This window comes from Trichechus manatus, unplaced genomic scaffold, assembly GCF_000243295.1.
Source record: "Trichechus manatus latirostris isolate Lorelei unplaced genomic scaffold, TriManLat1.0 scaffold00053, whole genome shotgun sequence".
In the NCBI taxonomy this organism is placed as follows: domain Eukaryota; kingdom Metazoa; phylum Chordata; class Mammalia; order Sirenia; family Trichechidae; genus Trichechus; species Trichechus manatus.
In genome coordinates this window covers 7,517,384-7,542,653 of record NW_004443989.1, presented here as the reverse complement: position 1 = coordinate 7,542,653, position 25,270 = coordinate 7,517,384, and the positions used below count along the sequence as shown (strand labels likewise).

Below are 25,270 nucleotides of genomic sequence, written 5' to 3'. Positions count from 1 at the left end.
CAGTTCTTTAGTCAGCTGTAGAATCCATGTGTGACTTCTTTAGAACCTTTTCTGCTAGTTTGGATGTTTTGTATTGTCTTTTCTCCTCAAAAAGCCATAATCTCAAAACAAACCAGGAAGATAAAAACAAATCAAATTTTGTCCAGTTAGTTAAATATACACATTGTGCTTTGTTCTTTTCTTTTTTTACCTTAAAGAGCTCTGAAATATTTTAGGAAACATGGAAATGTCTAATTTTAGCACAGGAATCAGAATCTCATGGCTGGGGTCCTTTTTACTCACTCTCCATGTGGTTGTCATATACTGTGCTTGACACCCTCCCAAGGAAAGACGGTGCCTCCTGACAGGCCCAGTCTGTCTTATAGTTAGCTTTGCCCTTGAGTGATGAGTGACTCTTCTTTAAGCTTCTATTTTCTTATCTACACAGTGGAGATAATAGTACCTACCTCATAGAGTTCCTATGAAGATAAAATGAAATAATGCATATGTTGCCTGATAAGGGTCTGTGCCCTGAAGCAGTCGAGCCAATGAAACATACTCCAAGTGAGAAAGAGAAAGTTTATTAAGGAGGTATCCACTGACAGGGAATCCCACAGCAATGCAGGCTGTCTCTGTGGAGTCCCAAAAAGCATTTTTACATTAGAGCCTATATATGATTTTTACAAAGGTTGCAAGTGTCTTTGTAGCCTACAGATGGCATGGCTAGATGAGTTATTCATTACAAGATAATTGCAAGAGACTCTATCAGACTAAAGAGATACATGCGTGATGTCTCTTTATCAGGCTAAAGATTTACAGAACGGACATCTGGGCTCTAATCTCTACGTAAGGGGTCGTAAGTCACAGATGGCCGGACAGAGCAAAACAAAGTCATTAACAAAGGTATGCGGAAAGGAGAAGGCAGGCAAAAAGAAAAAAAGAACTTATAGGTTCATCATGGCGTTAGTTATGTCAAGCTGTCGGTTGCCCATTTTGAAAAGGAGAAAACATACTGGGGAGTATTAAGATCACATATTCCCCCCTTTTGAAGCTTGGGTGGCCATATATACCTATCCCAAGTTGCAGCCTATTCTTTTACAACAGAGAGTTTCAGGGGAAGGGATTGGGCCTTTTGCCTGTGACGAGTTTGAGCCATCTGTTGGACAGTCTGACTTGGGACAGAGAATGCTGTCCCACATATAGGCATAAATTAGAGACAGCAACAGAATAACAACCAATCCAATTCTACTAATGAATAAGGTTTTTAGCCAGGTAAGATCTGGCAGCCAAGAGGGCAGCCAAGAAAAATCAAATCATCCATGAATCTTGTAAGAGGCCCCCAACTATAAATATCAGAATATTATAACTCTTAGTGTGTTTAAAAATAATGAAATTTCTCAACACCTCTAGGGGAGTACAAACCCCGTTGAGACAGTACTTGAGGGCCAAGTTGGCATGTAACCCCCTGTCCAGACAGAAATCAGTAATGTTTAACACTTCTCTAGCAACATAGATTCAGAAATTTTTATCTTTAACAAGGGATCGAGGGGGAACGTTATCTCAGGGACAAGGATTCCCCGGGTGTAAGTCTCTCTGGTACCTAATAGTAATCCCATCCAAGCGAGTATTAAAAATGTTTTTACTTTTTAACCCTAGAAAGTCTTAACTTCAGGCCGTCAAGGATTGGGCTTTCCACTCCTTGTCACTATAGACTGGGCAGGGCTTGACGTGGAAATGATGGATCCACGGTTTGACTCCTGCAAGCTTCATGGCTGTGTGAGTGTTGAGTAGTATGGTGAAGGATCCATTTCAGTTAGGCTGTAATGGGAGGTCCTTCTACTTCCAAAGGAGCACCTGGTCACCAGGCCGGAAAGAGTGCGCAGCTATCTCAAGAGGGAACTTCTGCCGGATCCATACCGCCCGATGCAACTGGGAAAGAATTTTGGTTAGAGAAAGCAAATATTTAGACATTATTACATTAGGCGGCTGGGTGGAAGACTGTGGGGAGAGTTGGTTGAGACAATATGTTCTCCCATAAAGTATTTCAAAAGGACTGATTTTAAGTTTTCCCCAGGGTACAATATGGACTTGGAGGAGGGCCAGCGTCAGGACATCTGTACAGGGCAGCCTGGTCTCTTGGCACAGTTTACTAAGATGACGTTTTATTGTCTGATTCATTCTTTCAACCTTTCCACTAGATTGGGGTCTCCATGCTGTGTGGAGTTTTCACTTTATTCTTAAAGCAGCTGAAACCTGTTGTACCACTTTCTAGCTGTCTCAGTCCGGCAGGGAAGAGCTTTTACTCATCCTGAAAAAGAATCTACACACACCAGTAAATATTTCATCTGATGTGTAGTTTTGAACATTTCACAAAAGTCAGTTTGCCATATTTTACCTAGAAAGTGTCCTATTCTTGATGGTCAGAAATCTTAGGCCCGTAAGTCTTTGGATAATGTCGTTTTTGTTCCAATACTACAGTCACTGTGTGAGGAACAAATGCAATAGTATCGTGTCCGAAAGTAAATTTTGTTAGCTTCCTTTATGATAATGCTATCTGCGGCAACTGCTCGGAGGAGGCAGGCTGGCCATCCTTTTGAAACTGTCCAGATTTTTAGAGAAATAAGCAACAGGGCATCTCCATGGTCCCAACAACTGTGTTCATACACCAACATATATTCCTCTTCTTTCATCTGTATATGATTCAGAGAGTTTTTGATAATATGGCAGTCCTAGGGTCGGGGCTTTCATCAACTGGGACTTTAAATCACAAAAGGCTTGTTGACACTCAGGAGTCTGTTCGAAAAGATCTCTCTCTGCCCCCTGAGTAGCCTGATACAGAGGTTGCACTTGGACCCCAAAATTGGGAATCCAGATGCAACAGAAACTTGCCATTCCTAGGAATCCTCTGAATTGTTTACATGTTTTAGGAGAGGCTAGGCTGCAGATGGTTTCTGTTCTTTCAGATAGTGAGCACCTTTGCCTTTGGGAGATGAAGAAACCTAGGTATTTTACCTCTGTGAGGTTAACTTGTGACTTTCCTAAAGACACTTGGTATCCACCTTTGGCCAGAAAATTTAAGATAGTCACAGAGTCTTCTTCAGACTCTCTTCCTATCAGGAGGTCATCCACATATTGGAGGACTGCTTCTTGGTTGAGGGGAGGTAACTGCTCTAGATCTTGGGCCAGCACTGTTCCAAAAATAGTGGGGAACTTCTTAAAACCTTGTGGTAGCACATCCAACAGAGCTATTTCTTTCCTTTGTCCCCTTCCTATCCGAAAGCAAAGATCAGCTGGCTCTTAGCAGCCAGCAGGATACAAGAGAAGGTGTCTTTTAAATCCAAAACAGTAACATGAATACGGGAAGATGGGAGAGCCAATAGTAGGGTGTATGGGTTCAGGACTACCAGGTGTAAGGTCTTCATAACTTTGTTAACAGCCCGCAAATCTTGAAAAAAATGGTACTCACCGAGCGACGTCTTTTTCACCAGCAGAACAGGGGTGCTGAATGGGGATCGGCACTCTCACAACAGTCCCCACTCTAGGTATGGAGTGATCAGTCCCTGCAGCCCCAGATGAGCCTCAACTCTCAGCGGATATTGTTTAATCCAAGGAGGAATGACGTTGGGTAATGGTTCCACGGTCACAGGGAGGACAGTCTGAACTTGTCCTGGCCAACCACTTGCCCAAACCCCCACGGCTATGGCATCAACCACTCTTTGAACCATGGGTGAGATAGATGCCCGGGATAGCACCAGCTGGGTGAGGGCTAGGAGAGCTGCTTGCACTTTGCAGGTGTTTGCTGGCGGTACTATCAGAGACAAGCCTTTTGTATCAAAAGAGATTTTAGCATGCTCTTTACTTAGTAAATCCCGCCCCAAAAAGGGGGACCAGGCATTTGGGCATGTCTAGAAACTGGTGGGATCATTTGATTTCTCCTAGTTCACAGTCCGTTGGCTGCAAAAAAAAGGTCTAGTCACTTCTTTTTCAGTCACCCTGACAACTTGAGTACTGATGGTTGAGGCAGTTCCTTTAGGCTTCTGGGTGAGTACAAAGAAAGCTGCTCCAGTATCAACCAAAAAGTCTCTTGGCTGTCCTCCTACCATAATTTTTACCAGGGGGTTGGTAGGAGGGAAGTTAAAAGCTGTCTCCCCCAGTCTCCATCATTCACAGTCCTCCTCCTGCTCTTTCATAATTCCTTGAAAAAGCTTCTACCCCCTTTGAATCTGCTGTAGCCCTTTTCCATTCTTTCTTTTGGGGCACTCATTTTTCCAGTGTCCCTCCTCTTTGCAAAATGCACATTTTGTTTTCTTTAGTCTGGGCCCGTCCTTACCTTGGTCTCGTCTTCTTTCTGCAGATGATCCTAGAGCAGCGGCTAGTAGATTGGCCTGTTGCTTCATGTCCTGGTGTTTTTCTTTCTTTTTCTCAGCCTCTTCTCTGTTGGTAAAAACCTTAAATGCAATTTTAACTAATTGAGTTAAAGACAGGGTCCCTAGTCCTCCTTCTACCTTCTGTAATTTTCTTCTGCTTTTGCTAAGACTATACGTCTTTTTTCTGCTCTGAGTAGTGCATCTAATAAAGTTTGACAATCTGCCCATGTAGAATAGTGGGTAGCAAAAATGTGGGAAAAATGTTGTCATGGCACGTGGGTCCGACCGATACTCTGGAAGGTTTCGCTTCCAGTTGTACAGATCGGAAGCCAGGAACGGATTATGGACCCACATCATCTGAGGGGGCCCTTCTGCAGTGGGGACTGGCACCTCCTGGAGTGGGTAAAGTCCTCCTGGGGGAACTGGGCTGAAATACACCCCACTCCTACTGTGGGGTGGAGAGACCATATCTGTCCCACCTGCTCTGCCCCCCTTTAATGCCTTCCTGTCCTCATCTTCTGATGCCACCAGGGAAGGGTCACAAATGGATGCCGATGTAGTCTTTCAAGGTAGGGGAATGAGAAGAACATCCTCTGGTTCTTCATCTCCTACCCTGTCATCATCATTCGCCTGTGCAAGAGGGGCCAAAACAGAGGCTTTGTCCTTTTTTCATGCCATAAAGTCATCAAACATTCTACATACAGCTTTTCGTCCCACGTGTTAGTTTGAGTACAAAACAGATCAAGCTACAGAATAGTACCAAAATCTCTAGAACCACTTATAGGCCACGCTTGATTACACAAAATTTTAAGACATCTCTTAGTTAGGGGACCCCTCTGAAATAAGTCCAGTTTCTAATAGACTCTCGGCCTGAACCTTACTTCCCTGGGTACCCACTTGCAACGGGAAACCTCACCGGTCTCTTGTCCAACCTCATGGGGCCTAGTCGCCTGTTCTTGGAGGGAATCTATGAGAACTGACGCCCCTGCGGCTTTTACAGAGAATTTACCACCCGATGCCCAGTTACCTACCATGGCCAACAGAAACTTTCTCCCTTTGTCCGGAGCTCACTGCCGTTGAGTCCTCTCCCATCGCCAGGCCTTTGGGCCACCACAGGTTGAGAGACTTCCACAACTCGAGGAAGAGTACACCTCTCTTCCCAGGTCCTTCCCAGGGGCTCGGTCCTTAGGGAGACAGAACCAGGGCCAGAGTAATTTGAGCCCCATGTTGGGTGCCAAAAATTTGTTGCTCTATGGGGGGTCCCTGCCCTGGAGCAGTTGAGCCAATGAAATGTACTCCAAGTCAGAAAGAGAGTTTATTTAGGAGGTGTCTACCAACGGGGAATCCCACAGCAACGCAGGCTGTCTCTATGGAGTCCCAAAAGGCATTTTTACATTTAGAGCTTATATATGATTTTTACAAATGTTAGAAGTGTCTTTGTAGCTTGCAGATGGCATGATCGGATGAGTTATTCATTACAAGGTAATTACAAGAGACTCACATCAGACTAAAGAGATACATGTGGGACATCTCTTTATCAGACTGAAGATTTACAGACTGGATATCTGGGCTCTAATCTCCATGTGGGGGGTCATAAGTCACAGGTGACTGCACAGAGCAAAACAAAGTCATTAACAAAGGTATGTGGAAAGAAGGCAGGCAAAAGAAGAAAAGAACTTATAGGTTCATTATGGTGCTCGTTATGTCAAGCTGTCAGTCGTCCATTTTGAAAAGGAGAAAACATGCATGGGAAGTATTAGGGCCACAGCATATGAAGAGAGCTTAGCAGAGTTTTTAGGATGTTGTAAGTAGACATTAAATGCTAATTATTTCTATGGCTCTTACTGTTAGAAAGTTTTACTTTATTTTGGGTCGAAACCTGTCTCATTCTGGACCCCAGCCATTGCCTCTATCCAGTGGGGCCATAAGACAGAGCTAACCTATTTTCCACAAGACAGTATTTAAAGATATTATGAAGAAACCAGTGTCACAAAACAATATGTGTATAAATTTTTGAATAAGAAACTAACATGAGCTGTAAAATTTCATCTAAAGTACAATAAAATTTTAAAAAATGAAGAAGCAAAAAAAATAAAGATTATGAAAATATCTCTCTTTTGGGTATTTGAAGATACCCATGGTGTCCCACTTTACAATTTCTCTCCAGGCTAATAAAAATGTACAATTCCTTCATCAACTACTCGTGTGACAGGGTTTCAAGTCTACCCACCATTTTAATTGGTTTCCTTTGAATATTCTCCACTTTTTCTAAATTGTTCTTAAAGAGTGAAGCCCAGATCTGAAAGGTGAAGCAGACCAGACCCTTCCCTTGTTCTACATGTTGTTCTTCAGTTAGTGCCTCCAGTACTGTCCCATCCTGTTGACTTAAACAATAGAGTCAACACAGGAAGCTCAATGCAGAACAATTTCAGTTGGACTGTGTCAATAGTTACCTCCTGGAATGGATTTGAGTATATATTTTTCCAGTTCCTTGTACCCTTATGGGTGTAGCCTGGGAAGGCTGGAATAAAACGAGAGTAATTTGCCTTAGAAACAGAATTTCAGCAGTATTACAGATTTGTTCTTCTTAAGGCTGACTTGAAACATTATTTGTTCATTATAACATGCAGTTTGAAAGATAAAAGGAAAAAACTGTGTATTTCTTTTGCTTCCCCCTGCCCTTTTTTTTTTTTTTTAATTAAGATTTAGTTTACAGACAGTAAAATTTATCCTTTTTAAAAGTGTACAGTTTGGCAAGTTTTGATAAAAGTGTACAGCTGTGTATCCACCAACAAACTCAAAGTCAAGATATAGAATAGTTCCATTATCCCCAGAATTTACCCACACCCCTTTGTAGTTCTTTTAAAACAACTGCTTTTTGAAAGGTGAAATGCACATATTAAAATACTGAGCAATATAAAATTTGGAAAAAGGTCCCATTTATGTTTGGCCAGAGGTATGTGTATGTAACAGGATAACATGACTTTTTCCTGACCTAGATATCTAGTGTTGTAAAACTTCATGTTTAGTTTGTGGCCATTTTCTTCAGCTTTTTTTATTCTTCTTCTGGTTCAATGAAAAGTTGGTGATGAAAAATCAGATTTTTCTTCAGTTTTGATATCACAGTTGACTTTATTTCTTAAAAAATGAGTATGGCCCAAGGTTGAGTAAGGATAGTGTTGGTATGTTGCGAGGTTGTAACCATTGTCGTAGGGCAACATGTGTACTAACTGTTAAATGAGAAACTATTTTGCTCTGTAAGCCTTCATCTAAAGTGAGAATAGCAGCACTATTGGAATAGCGTAGTCGATGTCACTGAACTGTGCATGTAGAAATTTTTGAAATGGTGTATCTTTGGCTATGTATATTTTCACCAAAAAAAAAAAAATGTCGAGAAGGGAGAGGGTTGACATGTTGTGGGGTTGTTAATCATTGTCGTAAAACAATATGTGTACTACTGTTTCATGAGAAACTATTTGTTCTGTAAGCCTTCACCTGAAGTACAATAAGAAAAAAAAATGAGTACCGGCCCTTCTCTACCTTACATTGGTTAGAAAATTCCAGGTGAAGAGCTATTTGGGAATGACATGATAGCTAAATAATATCCTATCACTGGTTAAGCATTGGGTTGCTAACCAAAAGGTCAGCAGTTCGAATCCACCAGCCGCTCCTTGGAAACCCTATGGAGCAGTTCTGCTCTGTCCTGTAGGGTCCTTTGAGTCAGAATCGATTTGACGGCAATGGGTTTTTTAGCATTGAGAAAATCCCAGAGAAGGGAGAGAATCTTACTTTGCTTTGAAGAGAATTTCAAAGGCAGTCATGTCTGTGTTCAGAATGATTTGTCTTCCCTAACAGGTACAGTTTAGTGTAACTGTTTCTCCTATTCTGATCTTTCTCTTCCTTGGATCTAGCTGACCCCCTTGTGCCATGCAATGACACCAGGTGGAGCCAGAAATGGCAGTCATCCCGCCCTCTTCGACGGGCAAGTCTCTCTCTGGGCTCTGGATTCTGGCACGCTACTGGAAGACACTCGAGCAGACGGCTGCTGAGAGCCATTCCTCGGCAGGTCGCCCAAACCCTGCAGGCCGATGTGCTTTGGCAGATGGGATACACAGGTGTGTACTGTTACCTGGTGAAACAACATTAAGTCTAGTGTCCAGGAGAACCATCTGGTTGAGTTCTGGGCACCAAAGCCACATAAGCTGTGTACCGCATCCTTCTCAGCATTTGTTGAGCTAGGGATTGACCCCGCCCCTTGTCTTTGACTTGTGGTCTGCCAGGCATCTGCTTCTGTGCTATCCACACTTCAGCTGTTAGAAGAGGTGGGTTATGGGGCATTTCTCTCTCATCAACACAAACGTGAGCAAACATACCACCACTCACAGCGAGAGGTGACTGACAGTCCAGCTAACTTCTGTAATTTCTCAGGGAAAGAAATAAAATTCAAACAAGAAGATAGTTTAACTAGTTACTTTGATTTGGGCAATTTAGTGAAAATTAGTCCACCCCGCTAGTTTGGTGCCATGTATGTAAAATGAGTAAGTAAGTGACTGTAGGTCATTTGTTTGCTGGTCATTTGTTTCAGAACAGGAAACAATGTTAATGACCTTATCGTATGGAATAAAACTTCAAACCAGTAAGATTTTTTCCTTATTGATTTATTATGGCGGAAAATTCCTGTTTTAACTAAGGTGGAGCTGGACTTTTAAATGTAAGCCAGTTTCTCCTTGATGAAGAGACCCTTACCTTTCCTTCGATTTCCTTACTTCCCTGCCCTTCAGAATGTCTGAGGTACTTAAACTTTTTAATACCTGGTAGACTGATATTTTATTAAAATGATTGTCTCCTTTTGGTTTTATCTTTTAGGGTGAGAACTCCTTCACAAAACAGAAATTCTCTAATCCTCAGAAAAGCGCTTTTTATACCTCCCAGACTAAATGGTTCTTAATTTTATGTGTACATTTTCAAAAAGTAAGCAATATATTTTGATAGTTATCTTAATGTAATTGATTAACGTGGTATTGGTACTTAAACACAACTCTCATACCAGAAAGACATCACCTTCATTACATTGGTTAGCTGTTTAATAATAAAAGTATCTTGTTTTCTAGAATTTCTTAATCTGACAGGATTAACTGTATTTCACATTGGTGTAGTTGGCTTTTGGCTAGTGTCTGAAGTTGATCCATTATTATATGTGTGTTTGTGTTGATGGGAGAGAAAGGCCCCATAACCCACCCCTTATAAGCATATTATAGTGGCTTTCCTTAGGATGTGATTGTTCCTGTGTGTTGTCTACAGTCTCTCTTGCAGACTTTGTTGTAGTTAATGAGTGGCATTGAGTAAGCCACAGTCCTTATCAGGGGTAGGAGTGGTTTTGTCTTTCCCTGTTTGTGTGTCCTGCTCCTTAGGCTTGTGCTTTGTGGGTGCTTTTTGCCCTCTAAGGAGATGGGGGATGGAGAACTGATATAAATTACCAGAAGGTGTCCCTAACCCATTTTAACCAGGGACATTCCCCTCCCTGATATACCCAGAAGGGGAAAATTGGTTGTGGGTGGCAACCTGCAGCCTCAGGAGTGATCTAGGATTGGGGAGCCTTGGTGACAGTTGAGGGGTGTCCAGATGCGTTTTCTGTTTATCCCCAAAGCTTGTTTAGCAGCAGGTGAGGGCATTTCCCCCGCTGGCCTCTTCTCCTTTGTCTCATTCAGCCAGCTGGTCCCTGAAGCACCCTGAGACATGTAAATGGTAGCGTCTGGAGCTCTGACCTGACTCTGTGACATGTTCTTTTTACGGGTCCCAGAGAGGAATGCATTTTATAGAAAGAAATCCAGAATGTGATTTCTCCTGACACAGTTTGTGCATTCTTTCTTTCTGGACTAAGGTGCTAGTGTAAGAGTGGCTGTCTTTGACACTGGGCTGAGCGAGAAGCACCCCCACTTCAAGAATGTGAAGGAGAGGACCAACTGGACCAATGAGCGGACGCTGGACGATGGTAGGTTGCACGGGGCTGCCGGTGTCCGCATGTCTTTGGCAGTGAGCGTTCAAACACACACAAGCTGTGATGGCGGCCCTTTGTTACAGGGTCTCAGAGGATATCTGGAAATGGTGTTTGAGGAGAGAAACAGGGATGCTTAGGGGAGGCGAATGTTGCTGTTGAAGGAAGTAGGCGTGGTTGGACCTTGAGCTCTGAATGAGACAACGGAGAGGCACAGGGACCCCTCACCCAGGACCCTGAGGGTGAAGTCGCCTTGAATTGACGATTTGAAATGTTTGGTCCTGGCATACGTTGTCTACTATGTTTTATATTTCTTTCTCCTTGTGCAGGGCTGGGCCATGGCACATTTGTGGCAGGTGTGATAGCCAGTATGAGGGAATGCCAGGGGTTTGCTCCTGATGCAGAGCTTCATATTTTCAGGGTCTTTACCAATAATCAGGTAGGTGATTTAAGCACTGCAGAACTTATAAAGAATTGGTACTGAAGTTTAAAAAGTAAAAACATGAGAAAACATATACCTGTTTAAAAGAGGTGCACGTCAGCGCTGCTGAGCTGCTTCTCAGTCCCACAGGTGCAGCTTCACCGCTGTCCCCTCTGTGTGGCTGCCCTCTTCCCGCCCCTCTCTTCCTTGGCCAGTCTTGAGCCCGACTCCCCGCCCCCAGGTCCCTGCATATAGCGAGCTTGCCTGGCTTTCTCGTACCTCAGGCTGCCCAGAGCTTCCATACCATCATGTCTCATGCACATTTCTTGTACTTTTTCCATGATAGAAACAGTGCATGCTTGTATGTACTGCCCCTATTTGATTATGACTGCTTTGAGGGCAAGAGCTGTTTTATAGCTCTGTGTATCCCCAGCACCTAGTGTCATGTTTGGTACTGTGACTTTCAAAGGTTTGTCTCCCCAACTCTTCATTTGGAAACTATTTATAGAAAAGGGGAGGGTCTTAGTATTTACTTACAGATTTTTGTTCTTGAGTAAGTAGTACCTAGTTCAAAAATATCAAAAGCCAATAGTATAGTGACATGTCTGGCAACTCTCTTCCCCATCCTGCAAGTTTGTAACTTAGTTCCACACATCTCCCAAGGGGGATTGTAGTCATTTCTTATACCTCCTCCTCTTAGCATTTTTTTTCATATACAAGCAATTATAAATATGTAGCCTTATTTTTTTTTAATGGACTTTGTTTTAGAGCAGGTTTTGGTTTACAGAGAGATCGTGCAGAAAGTATAGTGAGTTCCCATATAACCCTGCACACTGTTTCTTGTATTATTAACATCTTGCATTCTGTTTTGTGTTCTATGCTTGTTACAGTTGATGACCCAACACTGATACATTATTAACTAAAGTCCATAGTTTACATTAGGGCTCACTCTTGGTGTTGTACAATCCTATGGGTTTGGACAAATGCATAATGTCACGAGTCCACCATTACAGTGTCCTACAAAATGGTTCCACTGCCCTATAGCCTTTTTTTTAAAAGCCTTTTTCAAAAATAATTCTTAATCATTAGGCTTATTCCATTTACATTGTAAATTTAATTCTGGATAAAAAAAAAAAACACAACTAAATGGTGATACACAAAGTAATTTGACTTCTATAAAGAAACTAGGAGAAAATGAACATCAGAGAAATAATCCCGTGAAGTAACTTCTTAAAAATTGGTGCAATTTATCCTTCAGTCTGTTTAGGAACAAAGAATACTAGACAAATATGTTAGACTAATTAGGGATGCTTGACTTCATGTAAGTGACATTAGGACAAACCCTCTTGTAAGAGGGGCAGTTACAAGTCTGGGATTTTACCTAAGAAGGTATATGCTAAGATGAAGAGCTGTGCTTTAAGCATAGAAGGTGGGGCACTCTCAATACAGTTCCCTCTCTAAGGACTTAAACTTTCTGGTATAGTATTTTACATTTCAGAGCATTATTTGTACTTGGGATTCATTCAATTTAAGTTAGTCAGAAAAGGAGGGTGAGGATGGTTGCACAATTCAAAGAATGTAATCAGTGTCACTGAAGTGTACATGTAGAAACGGGTGAATTGGTGTATGTTTTGTTGTGTATATTCTCAACAACAACTAAATCAGTTAAAAAAAAAAAAAAGATGAGAAAAAAAAATTACAGGAAATACTTTGAGCCGTTAAGAGTCTGTACTTTGCCCTTAAACATAAAAACTTTGTTGTGGCACTTCACGACTTCCTGAGATACTAAAGGAGCTCTTTTAAAATGAACTAGGTGTCTTATACATCGTGGTTCTTGGATGCCTTCAACTACGCCATCCTGAAGAAGATCGACGTGTTAAATCTCAGCATTGGCGGCCCCGACTTCATGGACCACCCCTTTGTTGACAAGGTGGGTCATGTCACCACGCAGGATGACAGTGTATTTTGAGGACAGCTCCTGTTCTTTTGCATGCCCTGACTTTGAGAGCTTTGTTTCTAGTGTGCTGGGTGTCTCTTCACCCAAATGGTTACAGCTTTTTGAGGACAGATGGTTAATGACATGAATTTTAGTGGTTTGCCTGTCATAAACCCAGTGGATTAGAAGCATCGGAAGTTGGCATTTGTAAGTAGCTCATAGTGCCTATTGATTCCTTTCTTATCCAAACATGCAGTCCCATCTGCTTCCTGAACATAAAGCCAGTGTCTGTGCCTTGTTCAGTGCATGGCCCAGTGTTCCAGGTTTTATCCTTGCTCTGAGCTTGCTAGTAACCACACAGAGCCACATACATAATGGTCTAGTTTATACTGTGGGCGTACCCTTCCCTGCCCCTCCTCCCAGTTTATTTTTTTTTTAAGTAATATTTTATTGTGTTTTCGGTGAAAGTTTATAATGCAAATTAGGTTCCCATTTGACAATTTCTATACAGATTATTCAGTGATATTAGTTACGTTTTTCACAGTGTGTCAACATTCTCTTTAATTGCGGCCTGGTTGTTCCGTTGCCAGTAGTCTAGTTCCCCTGCCCTATTGTTTTCTCATCTTTGCTTAAGAGTAATTGTTGACCTTTTGGTCTCATAAGATGGTTTTTTAATGGAGCACCATACTCATGGGTAATATCTTTTATTTTATCTGCCAGTCTGTTATTTCATTAAAAGGTGACCTCTGGGGAGAGTTTCTGTTCAAGGTTTAAAGACTATCTCAGGGCAGTAGTCTCAAGGAGTCCTCTAGTTTCAGCTGGTCCAGTAAGTCTAGACTTTTTAAGAATTTGAATTCTGTTCTGCATTTTTCTCCTATTCTTTCACTGTCCATCTGTTGTGGCCCTGATCAGAACGGTCAGTAGTGGTAAGAGGTACCATCTAGTTCTTCTGGTCTCAGGGTAGATGAGGCTATGTTGGTGTAGCCTATTAGCCCCATAGGCTAGTTTCTTTTCTCCTTCTAGTTATTTTTTAGGACTGTTTTTAGAAGTTGTGGTTTTTTGGACAGTTGTATGTTGATTGTTTAAAAGTGGTGTATTTTCATAAATAAGCACTTGCTAATTTTGTAGGTGTGGGAATTAACAGCGAACAACGTAATCATGGTTTCTGCTATTGGCAATGACGGACCTCTTTATGGGTGAGTAGCCCCAGCAGGGGTGACCTTAGAGATGTTTCTTCCTGGAATAACTGAAAAATTGTTTCTGTCTGTGCATCTGTCTGTCTGTATCTTTGTATCTGTCTGTATGTAAGGAGGGAGCCCCGGTGGCACAGTGGTTAAAGTGCCCTGCTGCTAACTGAAAGTTTGGCAGTTCAAACCCACCAGCTGCTCTGTGGGAGAAAGATGTGGCAGTCTACTTGCATAAAGATTTGCAGCTTGGAAACCCTATAGGGTAGTTCTACTCTGTCTTATAGGGTCGCTATGAGTTGGAATCAACTTGACCACAGTAGGTTTTTATATATAAGGAGCCCTGGTGATGCAGGCGTTAAACACTCGGCTGCTAACTGAAAGGTCGGTGATTTGAACCCATCAGCCACTGCATGGGAGAAAGGTGTGGCAGTCTGCTCCTGTAAAGATTTACAGCCTTAGAAACCCTGTGGGGCAGTTCTACTCTGTCCTGTAGGGTCAGAGTGAGTTGGAATTTGACTCAATGGCAATGAGTTTGGTTTTTGTTTTATATACAACTTTGCATTACAGAAGTTGGAAGTATGTATTGAACCACCCTGTCCCTACCCCTCAGCTTCCATAGTTATCAGTCAGCACAAGGCCAGTCTAGTTTCTGTTTAACTTTTTTTAACTTTGCTGTAATTAGTTATTTAGAGGCCTAAAGTTTTTTTCTAATTATTTTTCCCTCCAAATCAATTTGTGACAGATAAGTTGATTCTGTGGTATTTATTGAGCCCCATTGTGTACACAAGCACAGTGGGGTGAAGAGGTAAATGAGATGTTCCTACCTTTTTAGGAACGATAAGATACAAACACAGCAAAACTAACATGATAGAGAAAGTGATGCATGACATTCCTTTATTTTCAAGGGTTTAAAGCATACTGAGAATGATAGGGATTGACGGTTAGAGGGAGGATGGGAAGATGACATTTTTGTGTGTGTCATCTTCACGGGGAAGTTCTGTCAGTGACTTCTGTACTAACCACTGCTCCTTGAGTTCATAACATTTCACTATCAGCCAATAAAAAATAATTGTGGGTGCCTGTGAACAAGACCCTGGCAGCACGTAGGTGGCCGGTGAGTTGAGAAAGCAGTGCGTTTGAAATGGTAGGTGGTTAAAAGAACAAGCACTGGAAATCTTGCTACTAATAACACTCTCTCTTTTACAAAATTTTATAGTGGTAAACAGAAGCCCAGTGCCCCTTAAGCAGTAACTCGCCATTTCCCTCCCTCCAGTCCCTGGTAGCTACTAATCAACTTTTATGTCTGTGCATTTCCTCTTCTAGATATTTCATATAAGTGGAATCATATGCTATTTGTCCTTTTGTGCCTTACTTCATTCGGTATAATGTTGCCAGGGTTCATCCATGCCGTAGCATGTATCAGAGCTTCATTTCTTTTATTGCTGAGCAGCGTTCCATTGTATGGATATACTACGTTTTGTTTATCCATTCATCTGTTGAGGGACATCTGGGTTGTTTCACCTTTTGGCTGTTGTGAATAATGCCACAATAAACACTGGTGTACAAGTATCTGTTTGAGTCCCTGTTTTCAAGTCTTTTGAGTATCTACTTCGGAGTGGAATTGTTGTGTTGTATGGTAATCCTGTTTAACTTTTTGAGGAACTGCCAGACTGTTTTTCACAGCTGCCACACCATTTTGCTACTAATCTCTCTTAAGCCACTTGGAATCAGTGACGTTATTAACTTGTCAGGAGATTCATTTTTTGGGTAGCAGAGCCATGCTACAGAAGGCTCAGAAATGCAGATTGACAGTGCAGTTTCATACTTGACTGTTCCATACTTTCAAATGGTTCAGCTTCATCTTGGCTTAACCTTTTATAGTTTAGATGGTTTTCTCATTATTCATTTCACTATAATTTCCTTTGCAAATCCAGTTCACTCGAGGAATTGAAGAGAGCAGCATCGCTTTTACCTTGCATCCCGTGTCTTTAGAGAAGCTCCAGGTTACAGAGTGATGACAGTCTCACGGTCCCTGTGAGAGCACACTGCAAAACCCTGACTGACAGCTTGTCACATCCTGCAGATACAAATGTGTGAATGTGGCCCCTTCCCAGAGCGGGGGGCAGGTTGAATACATTTGAAACAACTGGAAAGTGCTATGAGGATGTGTAATGAGGGGAAGAATTATGACAGGACCACATTTTGTGAAGTTAGAGAAGGGGAGATCCTTGAAGCCTGGAGTAGTGAGGAGGAAAGTGAGTCTTAAGGTGGGTCCACCAAAATCTGGTAAGGTGAGGGGGAGGTAAAGAAAGGCAGGGTGTCCCAGGTGAGAGGAAGGAATTCAGACACAACACAAAGGTAGCAGTGAACGTGGCATTTCACGGGGCAGCCGTGAGGATCTGTTAATAGGAGCAGCAACCCATCGAGCTACAGACATCTTGTCATAGACGGAACCTCATACAGTCAGATTTTTCTGGGGGCATTTGGCCTTATTTGAGTTACACATTTTAAATGATTTCTCTTCTCCTGTGTTTTTGTGCCTCACCTTAGCACTCTGAATAACCCTGCTGACCAGATGGATGTGATTGGAGTAGGTGGCATTGACTTTGAGGATAATATCGCCCGCTTTTCTTCCAGGGGAATGACTACCTGGGTAAGCTGGTCTTCATCAGCCTTGTGTGCCTTGGGGGGTATTTGTAAAGGCACAAATAGAAAAGCAGCTTGGAAAACAGGCCATCCCTCACATTCATGGACCGAACTGCTGGGGCTGCAGGTTGCCCAGCTGTGAGGATGAGAGAGCTAGACCCTTCAATGTCTGCCCTTTCACACTGGTGGGTCTGGAGCCAGCAGAAGGGCCCGTGCCGGTTCTCAACGGGGCTTCCCAGTTCCACTTCTCTTCAGCTTATTTCTAAATAACTCCTTTTTTTAGGTGAATTGGATTTGTGCCCACTTGTCCTAATTAATAGGCAGGTAAGCAGTCCTGCTCTGTGCTGCTGCCAATAATCTTGCTGTTCCAAACTCTTCAGGCTGAGATTGGCCTTGAAAAGCAAGAGAAGCCAGTCAAAGCAGCTTTATATCAGCTCTACTAAGACGGAGATAGTTATATGTAGCTGTATAAAACTTAAATAACTCCAACAGGTTAATGTATTCAGCTACCTGGAGTTTGATTATGCTGCTAATTCATTGTCCTTTACCCATCACAAAGCTTCATTCAAAATCAGGGGCTCTTGGAGGAGCATGTATGTGCTCTGACACTAGAGGGAGCTGAGGAGTGACACCTATCCCCAGGGTCAGATTGTCTCTGGTGTGCTCTGACTCGATATATGCCGAAGTCTCAGGTAAGTCCCAGGAAGGATGCTGAACTTCTGAGAGCATCGTCGGTTGTGTCCACACTGCAGCCCACTTGATGGCGTAGCCTTCTGTGTGAGCCTTAGTTTCAGCATTGTTGAAAACTAGGCCAGACAGCATTGCCCGTGCATTTTCTTCTAAGAATTTTATGGCGTTAGTTTGCACATTTAGGTTCTTAATCCATTTTGAGTTTGTTTTGTTTATGGTGTGAGGGCATGGCGAGCCTTAGTTTCATGACAGTGTTGGCTCCTAGCACCTTGTCTTTGGCTTTAAGCAGATGGTGTTCCCTTCGTTCAGATCCTCCAGGGTCCACACCTCAAACGCTCAGTCAGATGCCTCCTCCTCGAGCTGATGCCCATTCAGTGCCCAACACGGCCTGGTGACCCTAGTCTTTGAGAAAGTCAGCCCCAGGGGTATGTTGTGTGCCCCTTACCCAAGCTCCCTGAGCGCTTTCTCTGAACTGTTAGATAGGAGGGAAGCACGCATGGCTCATTCATGTCTCCAGCTCCCTGTGTGAGCACCTGTCCAGAGTGAGATGGGCTGTCTTATCCTTGGCCTTCATTAAAGGCTTGTTTTCAATGGACTTTGAGAAACATTCTGAATCATCCACAGAGCTGCACTGAAGGTGTCTTTCCTCTGTCCCACATCTATGGACTCAAGTGCCTTTCAGATTTGAGTGCAGGAAAGGGTTTTCACTTCAAATTGGTAACTTCCTTTTTTTCTGATAGAAGAGAAGAGCCCATTGTAATTCTTGTCCCCATTTCCAGCAAACTTAGGAGAGTACCCAGTTAACATCTTAACCAAGGCTGCTCATCACAATGATCTTAATCCTCTTTCTTAATGATCTCTTCTTTCTCCTTTTATGACAGTTTGAAATATCGAGTTACATCATGTACTTTTTCCCTTGTAAAAAAAATTTCTAATTTTTAATGTTAATTTTCTAATTTTTCTAACATATTTCTGATTTTTATTTTATCTAGAGATAAGTCAGTTTCCAGTTTCTAGGCTTGCATGTTAGTAAAATAAAAATATTTAACTGTTTAATTGCTTTGCTGTTTAATTGACCTTGCTATTTTACTGGTTGTTGTAATACACACCAAAAATAATTCTATTTTCTATATTATCATCTAAGTTTATTTTCTGTATTATAGTGAATTTCAGATAAAAACGAGTACCTTTTTAAGATTATACCATACTTTAATGACCCATATTTATATTGGGTTTCCCCATAATTACATGTTGCTGTGTGCCAGCGTGTGATGTGGTCAAACCTGAGCCACTTTTGTTCACAGGAACTGCCAGGAGGTTATGGTCGTGTGAAGCCTGATATTGTCACCTATGGTGCTGGAGTGCGGGGTTCCGGTGTAAAAGGGGGGTGTCGGGCCCTATCGGGGACCAGCGTTGCTTCTCCAGTGGTAGCCGGTGCCGTCACCTTGCTTGTCAGGTAAGTTGCTCGGCAGAGGTAGACACCTCCATCAGGAGTCAGGATACAAGGCCTGGTGCCTGGAGACCAAGAGCTGAATCTCGCTCCTGGCACCAGTGAGGTTTGTGAGTTTTAGCACGTCAAAGCACCGTGCTCTGCAAAAGAGTTAGGAGTCCACGCTTTCCTAGAGGGTTGCTGTGAGAGTCTGATGAAGTGCATGTGGACGCACTTTGTAAACTCCAAACTATAAAGCACTATACACGGGTAAAATGCCTGTTAACTGTTTTTATTTTATGTTTGAGTTCTGTTTTTTGTTTGTTCTTAACTATACTGCTCGTTGTTCTATCCAGACAAGTGTTTCTATCAGGAAAAGAAGAAAAAGTAAGGTGGTTCCCTACCAATTTCCTCCATTTCTTTGGGAATTCACCTTTTAATTTACTATGTTAGCTAAGGAAATGCCCAGCCAGTTGGTGGACTCAGTCACCGCTTCTTTAGGACAGACGAGTTTCTGTGTTGTTGATTCATCCTTTGCCTCATTGAATCCCATACACCGTTGGAATAGAGCTTGGTGACCAGCCCTTAATTTTGCAGCTAATGAAACTGGAAGAATCTCCCAAGTTCTCAGATGTAGTAGAACCAAAATTAAAACACACACCCTCTGACTTTTTAGTCTGATGGCTGTGTTGAATAATCAGAAAGTTATAAAGCAGTGTCTTTGGAGCCAGCATTTATTTTGTCACTGTCTAGGTGAGGCTTTACTTGAGCTACTGTGTTGTGATGATACATAAAACTGCATATTTAAAAGTTATTATGGTATTAAATGTTTTTTATATTTAGAATTATGCTTAAATTTATGACTTTTGATGCCTGAGATTTCTTTCTCAGTAGCAATCTTTGATACAGATAGATATCTACCTTTTTACTCCTTTTCCAATCCTTCCCTTACAGTTCAAAGCCACATTTTTGAAAATGTTGATGTTGGTCAGAGTAATCTTTGGAGAATAAACATAGACTTGTTAGAAAATTAATCTTCCTCTTCCAGTTGTTTTCCTCACCCCCATGTTATGTAAAGTGAAAAAAAGAGGGAAGGGAAGGCGGCTGTGGAGTTGCCTGGTTTACTTTTGCTTTTAGTTGGCCAGGTGGAGAGAAGATAGCCAGGGCTTCTGCTTCCTCTAGTTAATTATGGAAACAGAAAATACTGGTCTAGTTCTCACTGCCATGATTGTTAGCAGGAGCTCAGGTTTCAGGCTTCCCTGTTTGGCCCATCAACTCTGTACTGTCCAGTGAGTGGGGCAGAAGCTTGTCATTCCTAGAGGCTCCTCCAAGTACAGGTATTTTCAGTGTCAAGGAGCAGAACCATTAGCTCACCTCAACTCTGTTTACAGATACTTCTGTGGCTTGGCATATAGCTCATAAGGATGCTGAGTAACAAGGAAGGCTTCCTCAGCTCCCAGCCTTACAGTCTTGGTCAGGAAGAAGAGCCTGACGTTTGATTTGCTTTATAGACAGAAGAGGGCCAAGATTGTTGACCTGTAGCTGAGCTTTTACCAGTTCTTTTATTTTGGCATTAAGAATCAATACCACTTTATCTCTTCTCACTTTTCTTTATGTCAGCTACCTCAACTAGATCTGCTAGAAAACCTGCCTAAATGCCCAGACCAATCTCCATCATATAATAGGAATTTAGGGGAGTAAGTTTTTTCCTTTTTTGCCTAGTGGATTTTTTTTTTTTTTTTCCTGCATTTAGGGGCTAAAGTTTACTTGTATATATTGTTGTATTCATCACACACACAAATGGCTGTTTTAATGCTAGTGTTTTTAAGCAGTAGGTAAAACCTGAGTGTCACTGACTACGTTCCCTGCTAGAACTGTGTATTAATATTTGTCCATTTGAACCCTAAGGACAAAACTCTGAAGGTGACTCAGGCCCATACTGTCATTTAGGCTTAATCCACAGGGGGATTCCTCATTCATAGACCTCCAAATTTGGAAACAAAGGCAAGAGTTAGCTTTGGAGGTGGTGGTCTTTGCCCCGCTGGGCCTCTTGCCTGTCTGATATCAAGTTCTTTCTCTAGGATCCTTTTCTTCTCCCAGCCGGGTTCATCCAGGTAGTCTTTTTGCCAGCACATTTTCCCTACCCTGTGGAGCCATACTTCTTAAATAGTCTGATGTTAGTTCTTCTACTAAGAAAATAAGCAAATCTGTGACTTCCTCTAGCACCGTCCAGAAACGTGAGCTAGTGAATCCAGCCAGCATGAAGCAGGCCCTGATCGCATCTGCCCGGAGGCTCCCTGCTGTCAATATGTTCGAGCAAGGCCATGGCAAGCTTGATCTGCTGAGAGCCTACCAGATCCTCAACAGCTACAAACCCCAGGCAAGGTTGGTTTGCTTCTCTGCTAAACAGGCCATTCTCTACTTTGTTGAGCTCTGTGGGGGCTTTTCCTTCTGCACAGAATATCAGCTTCAAAACAAGAACACTACTGATCATACAACACTCAGGGTGCCAGTGAGAGCTTAGCTCTTCTGCTGCTACGAAGGGATGGCTGGCCGCCTGATCTAGTGACTCCTTTGACCTATTGAGGTCCTTTTGTTTTTAATGAAAATGGGTAAGAAATAATGACTTCCTCTTTTTCTTTTTTTACTTCTTTAAACTTTTTCTTTTGAAATGATTTTAGATTTACAGAAGCTTTTCAAAACTAGTAGAGAGTTCGTATATAGCTTTCGCCCAGTTTCCCCTAATGCAAACATTTTAGATTTTTAGCTAACCATAGAACAGCTGTTAAAACCAAGATATTGACATTGCCACCGTATTGTGATTAGTCTACAGACTTGATTCACATTTTGCCAGTTTTCCCACTCATGCCCTTATTCTGGTCCAGTATCCAGGCCCTACATTGCACTTGGTTGTCGTGTCTTAGTCTCGTCCAATCTGGGACCGTTCAGCTGTCTTTTTTTTAAATTGCAGTGAAGTCGTATACAACAAAACCTTTACCAATTCAACATTTTCCACATGTACAATTCAGTGACACTGATTACATTCTTCATGTTGTGCAGCCTTTGTCACTATACTTTTCCAAATTATTCCACCACCATTAACATTCACTCAGTGCCCCCTGAGCAGACCTCCCTCTTTCCCCCTCCCTCCCTCCCACCCATAGTAACCACTAATAATCTTTGGTTTCTGTGTATTTGCTTATTTCATAAAAGTGAGATCGTACAGTGTTTGTCCTTTACCCCTGACTTATCTCGCTCAGCATGATATTTTCTAGGTTCATCCACGTTGTGGCAGGCATCAGTTCAGCTGTCTTTTGTTGTCATTCATAACTGATGCCTTTGAGGAGTGCTGGCCAGTTATTTTGTAGAATGCCTCTCAGTTTGGGTTTATTTGATATCTTACGATGATTGGCTTTGTTATATATTTTTGGCAAGATTTTTTTTTTTAACCTTTTATTTTGAAATGATTTTGGACTTAGAAGAAAGTTACAAAAATAGTGTAGGAGAACCCGTATATCCTTCACCCAGCTTCCCACAACATAACATCTCACATAGCCGTAGTACAAGTATCAAAAGCTGGAAATTAACACTGATACTGTACTATTAACTGATCAACAGACCTTATCCAGATTCCTCCCATTGTACCACTAATGCCCTTTTTCTGGTCCAGATCTAATCTAGGATCCCACATTGCATCTAGTTGTCATGTCTTCTTAGTCTCCTCCGGTCAGGGACAGCTCCTCAGTTTTTCTTTGTTTTATTCCTGGTGATGTTACTTCTGATCGTTTGGTTAAGATGGTGTGTTAGTTGAAGTCCTTCAGGAAGTAGTTGCCAGAATGATGGGCTTAGATGTGTGAGAGATTTATGTGGCTGGGGTGGGGTGGGTGGTGCCCATGGAGGACAAACAGAGGGGAGCAGGAACAGGCAGGAAGAGTCTTAGGGCTATGCTGCGAGTCCAACACCTGTGAAAAGAGGGAGGAAGGAAGGTTTGGGTAGCAAGAGTCTTAGACCGTGGCACAGTTCTGAGACAGTGTTAGCTGATGGGGAGCCTTGAACCAACATTGCCCATTAAAGAGTACCTTGTCCTGCAGGTATGGGCCTGCCTTGCCTCCCTGCTGTGTTCAGTCATTGTCTTGGAGCAGCCTGGGAACAATGCGTCCAGTTCTTTTATCTTTAGCGTGACAGAATATAGTCGTACTGTTTTCCAAAGTTACTTAGGTTAATTCTTCTCACTCCCATTAGCCTGGTTTTGTAAACTCATTCATAATTTACTTGGGTTCATTTGTTAGGGTTTATATCTCTTTTTGGATTCCCCCCGCATCTCAGTTGATTTCAACTATTTATTTATTTGGTATATGAACCGTTTGCCACGGTTCTAAAGACAGAACTAAGGAACCGTGGTGGAGCAATGGTTATGTACTCAGTTGCTAGCCAGAAGGTCAGTGGCTCGAACTTAACCAGTGGCTACGTGGGAGAAAAGATTGGGCAGTCGACTCCCGTAAAGATTTCAGCCTGGGAAATGCTGTGGGGCAGCTGTGCTCCGACATGTAGGGTTGCTGTGAGTTGGCATCGACTTGACGGCACATAACATCAACAACAAAACTACACAAAAAGGTGTACCCAGAGAAGTGTCACTTCCCGTCATCCTTTTTATCCCCGTTCCCATTACGCTGTTTTTTTTTACCTTGTTCCCATGTACCCCCTGTAGTTTTTGGTTTATTCTTTCAGCACAAATGAGCAGGTACATACATGTATATTTTTTTATACCCTTCTTTCTTACTGTAGACATTCTGTTGCACTTAGCTTTTATCACTTAACGATATCTGGAAGTCACTCATGCCACTTTGTAGAGATCTTCTTTATTCTTCTTTACAGCTGCATTGTATGGAGGTGCCGTTGTTTATTCACCCACTCTCTTATGTACTGACATTTAGGTTGTTTCCAACACTTTGCAATTACAAACAGTGCTGCAGTGAACAACCTCGTGCATGTGCATTTTCTTATTGTTGGATATGTGACTTCTGGCTTCCTACCTTCTCTCCCACCCACCGGCTAGCGGGGTCACAGAGCATGCCCTTGCCTAGCAGTGAAATGCATCCACATGTGTGCAGTGTCTCTGCCCAGGGGAGCCTGCATGAGGCTCAGAGCCCAAGGTTTTTATCGGAGGCTGATCACATACTCATTGCCACAACACCAAAGTTGCAGACTCTCAGAAGGACAGAGATGTTCCCCACACATAACATTGTTGTACAGACAGTCCAGGCAGATTGGCACAGGGGCCTGACCAACATAGGGAGCATCCCAAAGCCAAGTTACCAGACGCAGCCAAGGGCAGCCCTGCAAGCAGGCCCTTCTGCAGCCCAGGTTGGTTGTGTTAGGTCTTTCCTGCATGGTGGTTGTATTGCTTTGCTGCCCTTTCTAATACAGCCTCCTATGACACTATTCTTTGTTTCAGTTTGAGCCCCAGCTACATAGATCTGACCGAGTGTCCCTACATGTGGCCATACTGCTCCCAGCCAATCTACTATGGAGGGATGCCGACAATTGTGAATGTCACCATCCTCAACGGCATGGGAGTCACAGGAAGAATTGTCGATAAGGTGAAACTTCTCTGACGTGGTGCTTTCTGACGCGGTCTCTGACTTAGTGGGTGAACACAGATGTGGCCCTAGCTGCTGCTTGCCTTGGTTGCTTCTTCTCAAGTTAAGCAAGCACACGGGTCTCTTCTCCAGGCTGGGCACTGGGCGTATTGGAAGTCCTGATTTGTTTACCTTAAATCCTTTTCAGAGTAAGTCGGAGCATGAATAAATGAAGCCAGTTTGCTACTTGTTTACTTTGACATCTTGAATTTTGCTTCTGAATTACCTAATTACGTTTTATTTTTTATCTTTACAATTTCCTACATACAATTAAAGGACTTAGTGTTTGGAAAATATGGTATTTTAAATTTTGTGTTTGTAATTTTTTCCTTTATGTTTACTGCGTAAACATTATCACAATAATAAAGGATAGGAAAAAAGAACAGAAAAATCACTGGCAGCCCCAGCATACTAAAATAACCACTTTTTTAAATATTCTTTTCTAGCCCTTATCTGAAATACATATTTGTAGTTATCTTTATGTAGTAGGCAAAGATTCACAGTTATCTTTTTTCAGTTCTCATTAAATTGTAAATATTTTAAAATGTAGCTATATACACAGCACAAGTAGTCACAGTTTATTTACTATTTCTCTTGCTTAAACAGTAAGGTGGTTTTCAACTTTTTGGTACTATAAATATTACACTGAATATCTTTGCATATATGTTTTTTTTTTTCTTCTGAATGATTTCTTTAGCATAAAGTCCCTGGATTGGAATCCCAAGGGCATAAACGTTATTATGGCTCTTGGTACTTCCTGCCAGGTTGCTTTCCAGGAGAGTTACGTTAGTTAGACAGCTGTGGTGGTGTACAGGGCAGGTGCCTCCTCTGCGCCTGCGCTGGGTGGCGCATCTTTTTTTTTTTTTTTAATTCTTTGAGGGTCTTTTTTAATTGAGATATATCTCACATGCCATAAAATTCACCCTTTTAAAGTGTACGGTTTAGTGGCTTTTAGTATAGTCACAGAGTTGCACGACCATT

The 25,270-nt window shown here is 42.2% G+C and overlaps 1 protein-coding gene across 1 annotated transcript in view; it reads left to right on the top strand.

Annotated features, from left to right (window-relative positions):
• MBTPS1 (membrane bound transcription factor peptidase, site 1) overlaps positions 1-25,270 on the top strand; it is a 58,873-nt gene that overhangs the window by 15,802 nt on the left and 17,801 nt on the right. Inside the window, exons 4-12 of the mRNA XM_004377728.2 lie at positions 8,258-8,461; positions 10,228-10,338; positions 10,671-10,780; positions 12,576-12,692; positions 13,827-13,894; positions 16,436-16,538; positions 18,526-18,677; positions 20,874-21,035; positions 24,106-24,250. Coding sequence (XP_004377785.1) covers positions 8,258-8,461; positions 10,228-10,338; positions 10,671-10,780; positions 12,576-12,692; positions 13,827-13,894; positions 16,436-16,538; positions 18,526-18,677; positions 20,874-21,035; positions 24,106-24,250 — 1,172 coding nt within the window. The remainder of the gene's footprint in view (positions 1-8,257; positions 8,462-10,227; positions 10,339-10,670; positions 10,781-12,575; positions 12,693-13,826; positions 13,895-16,435; positions 16,539-18,525; positions 18,678-20,873; positions 21,036-24,105; positions 24,251-25,270) is intronic.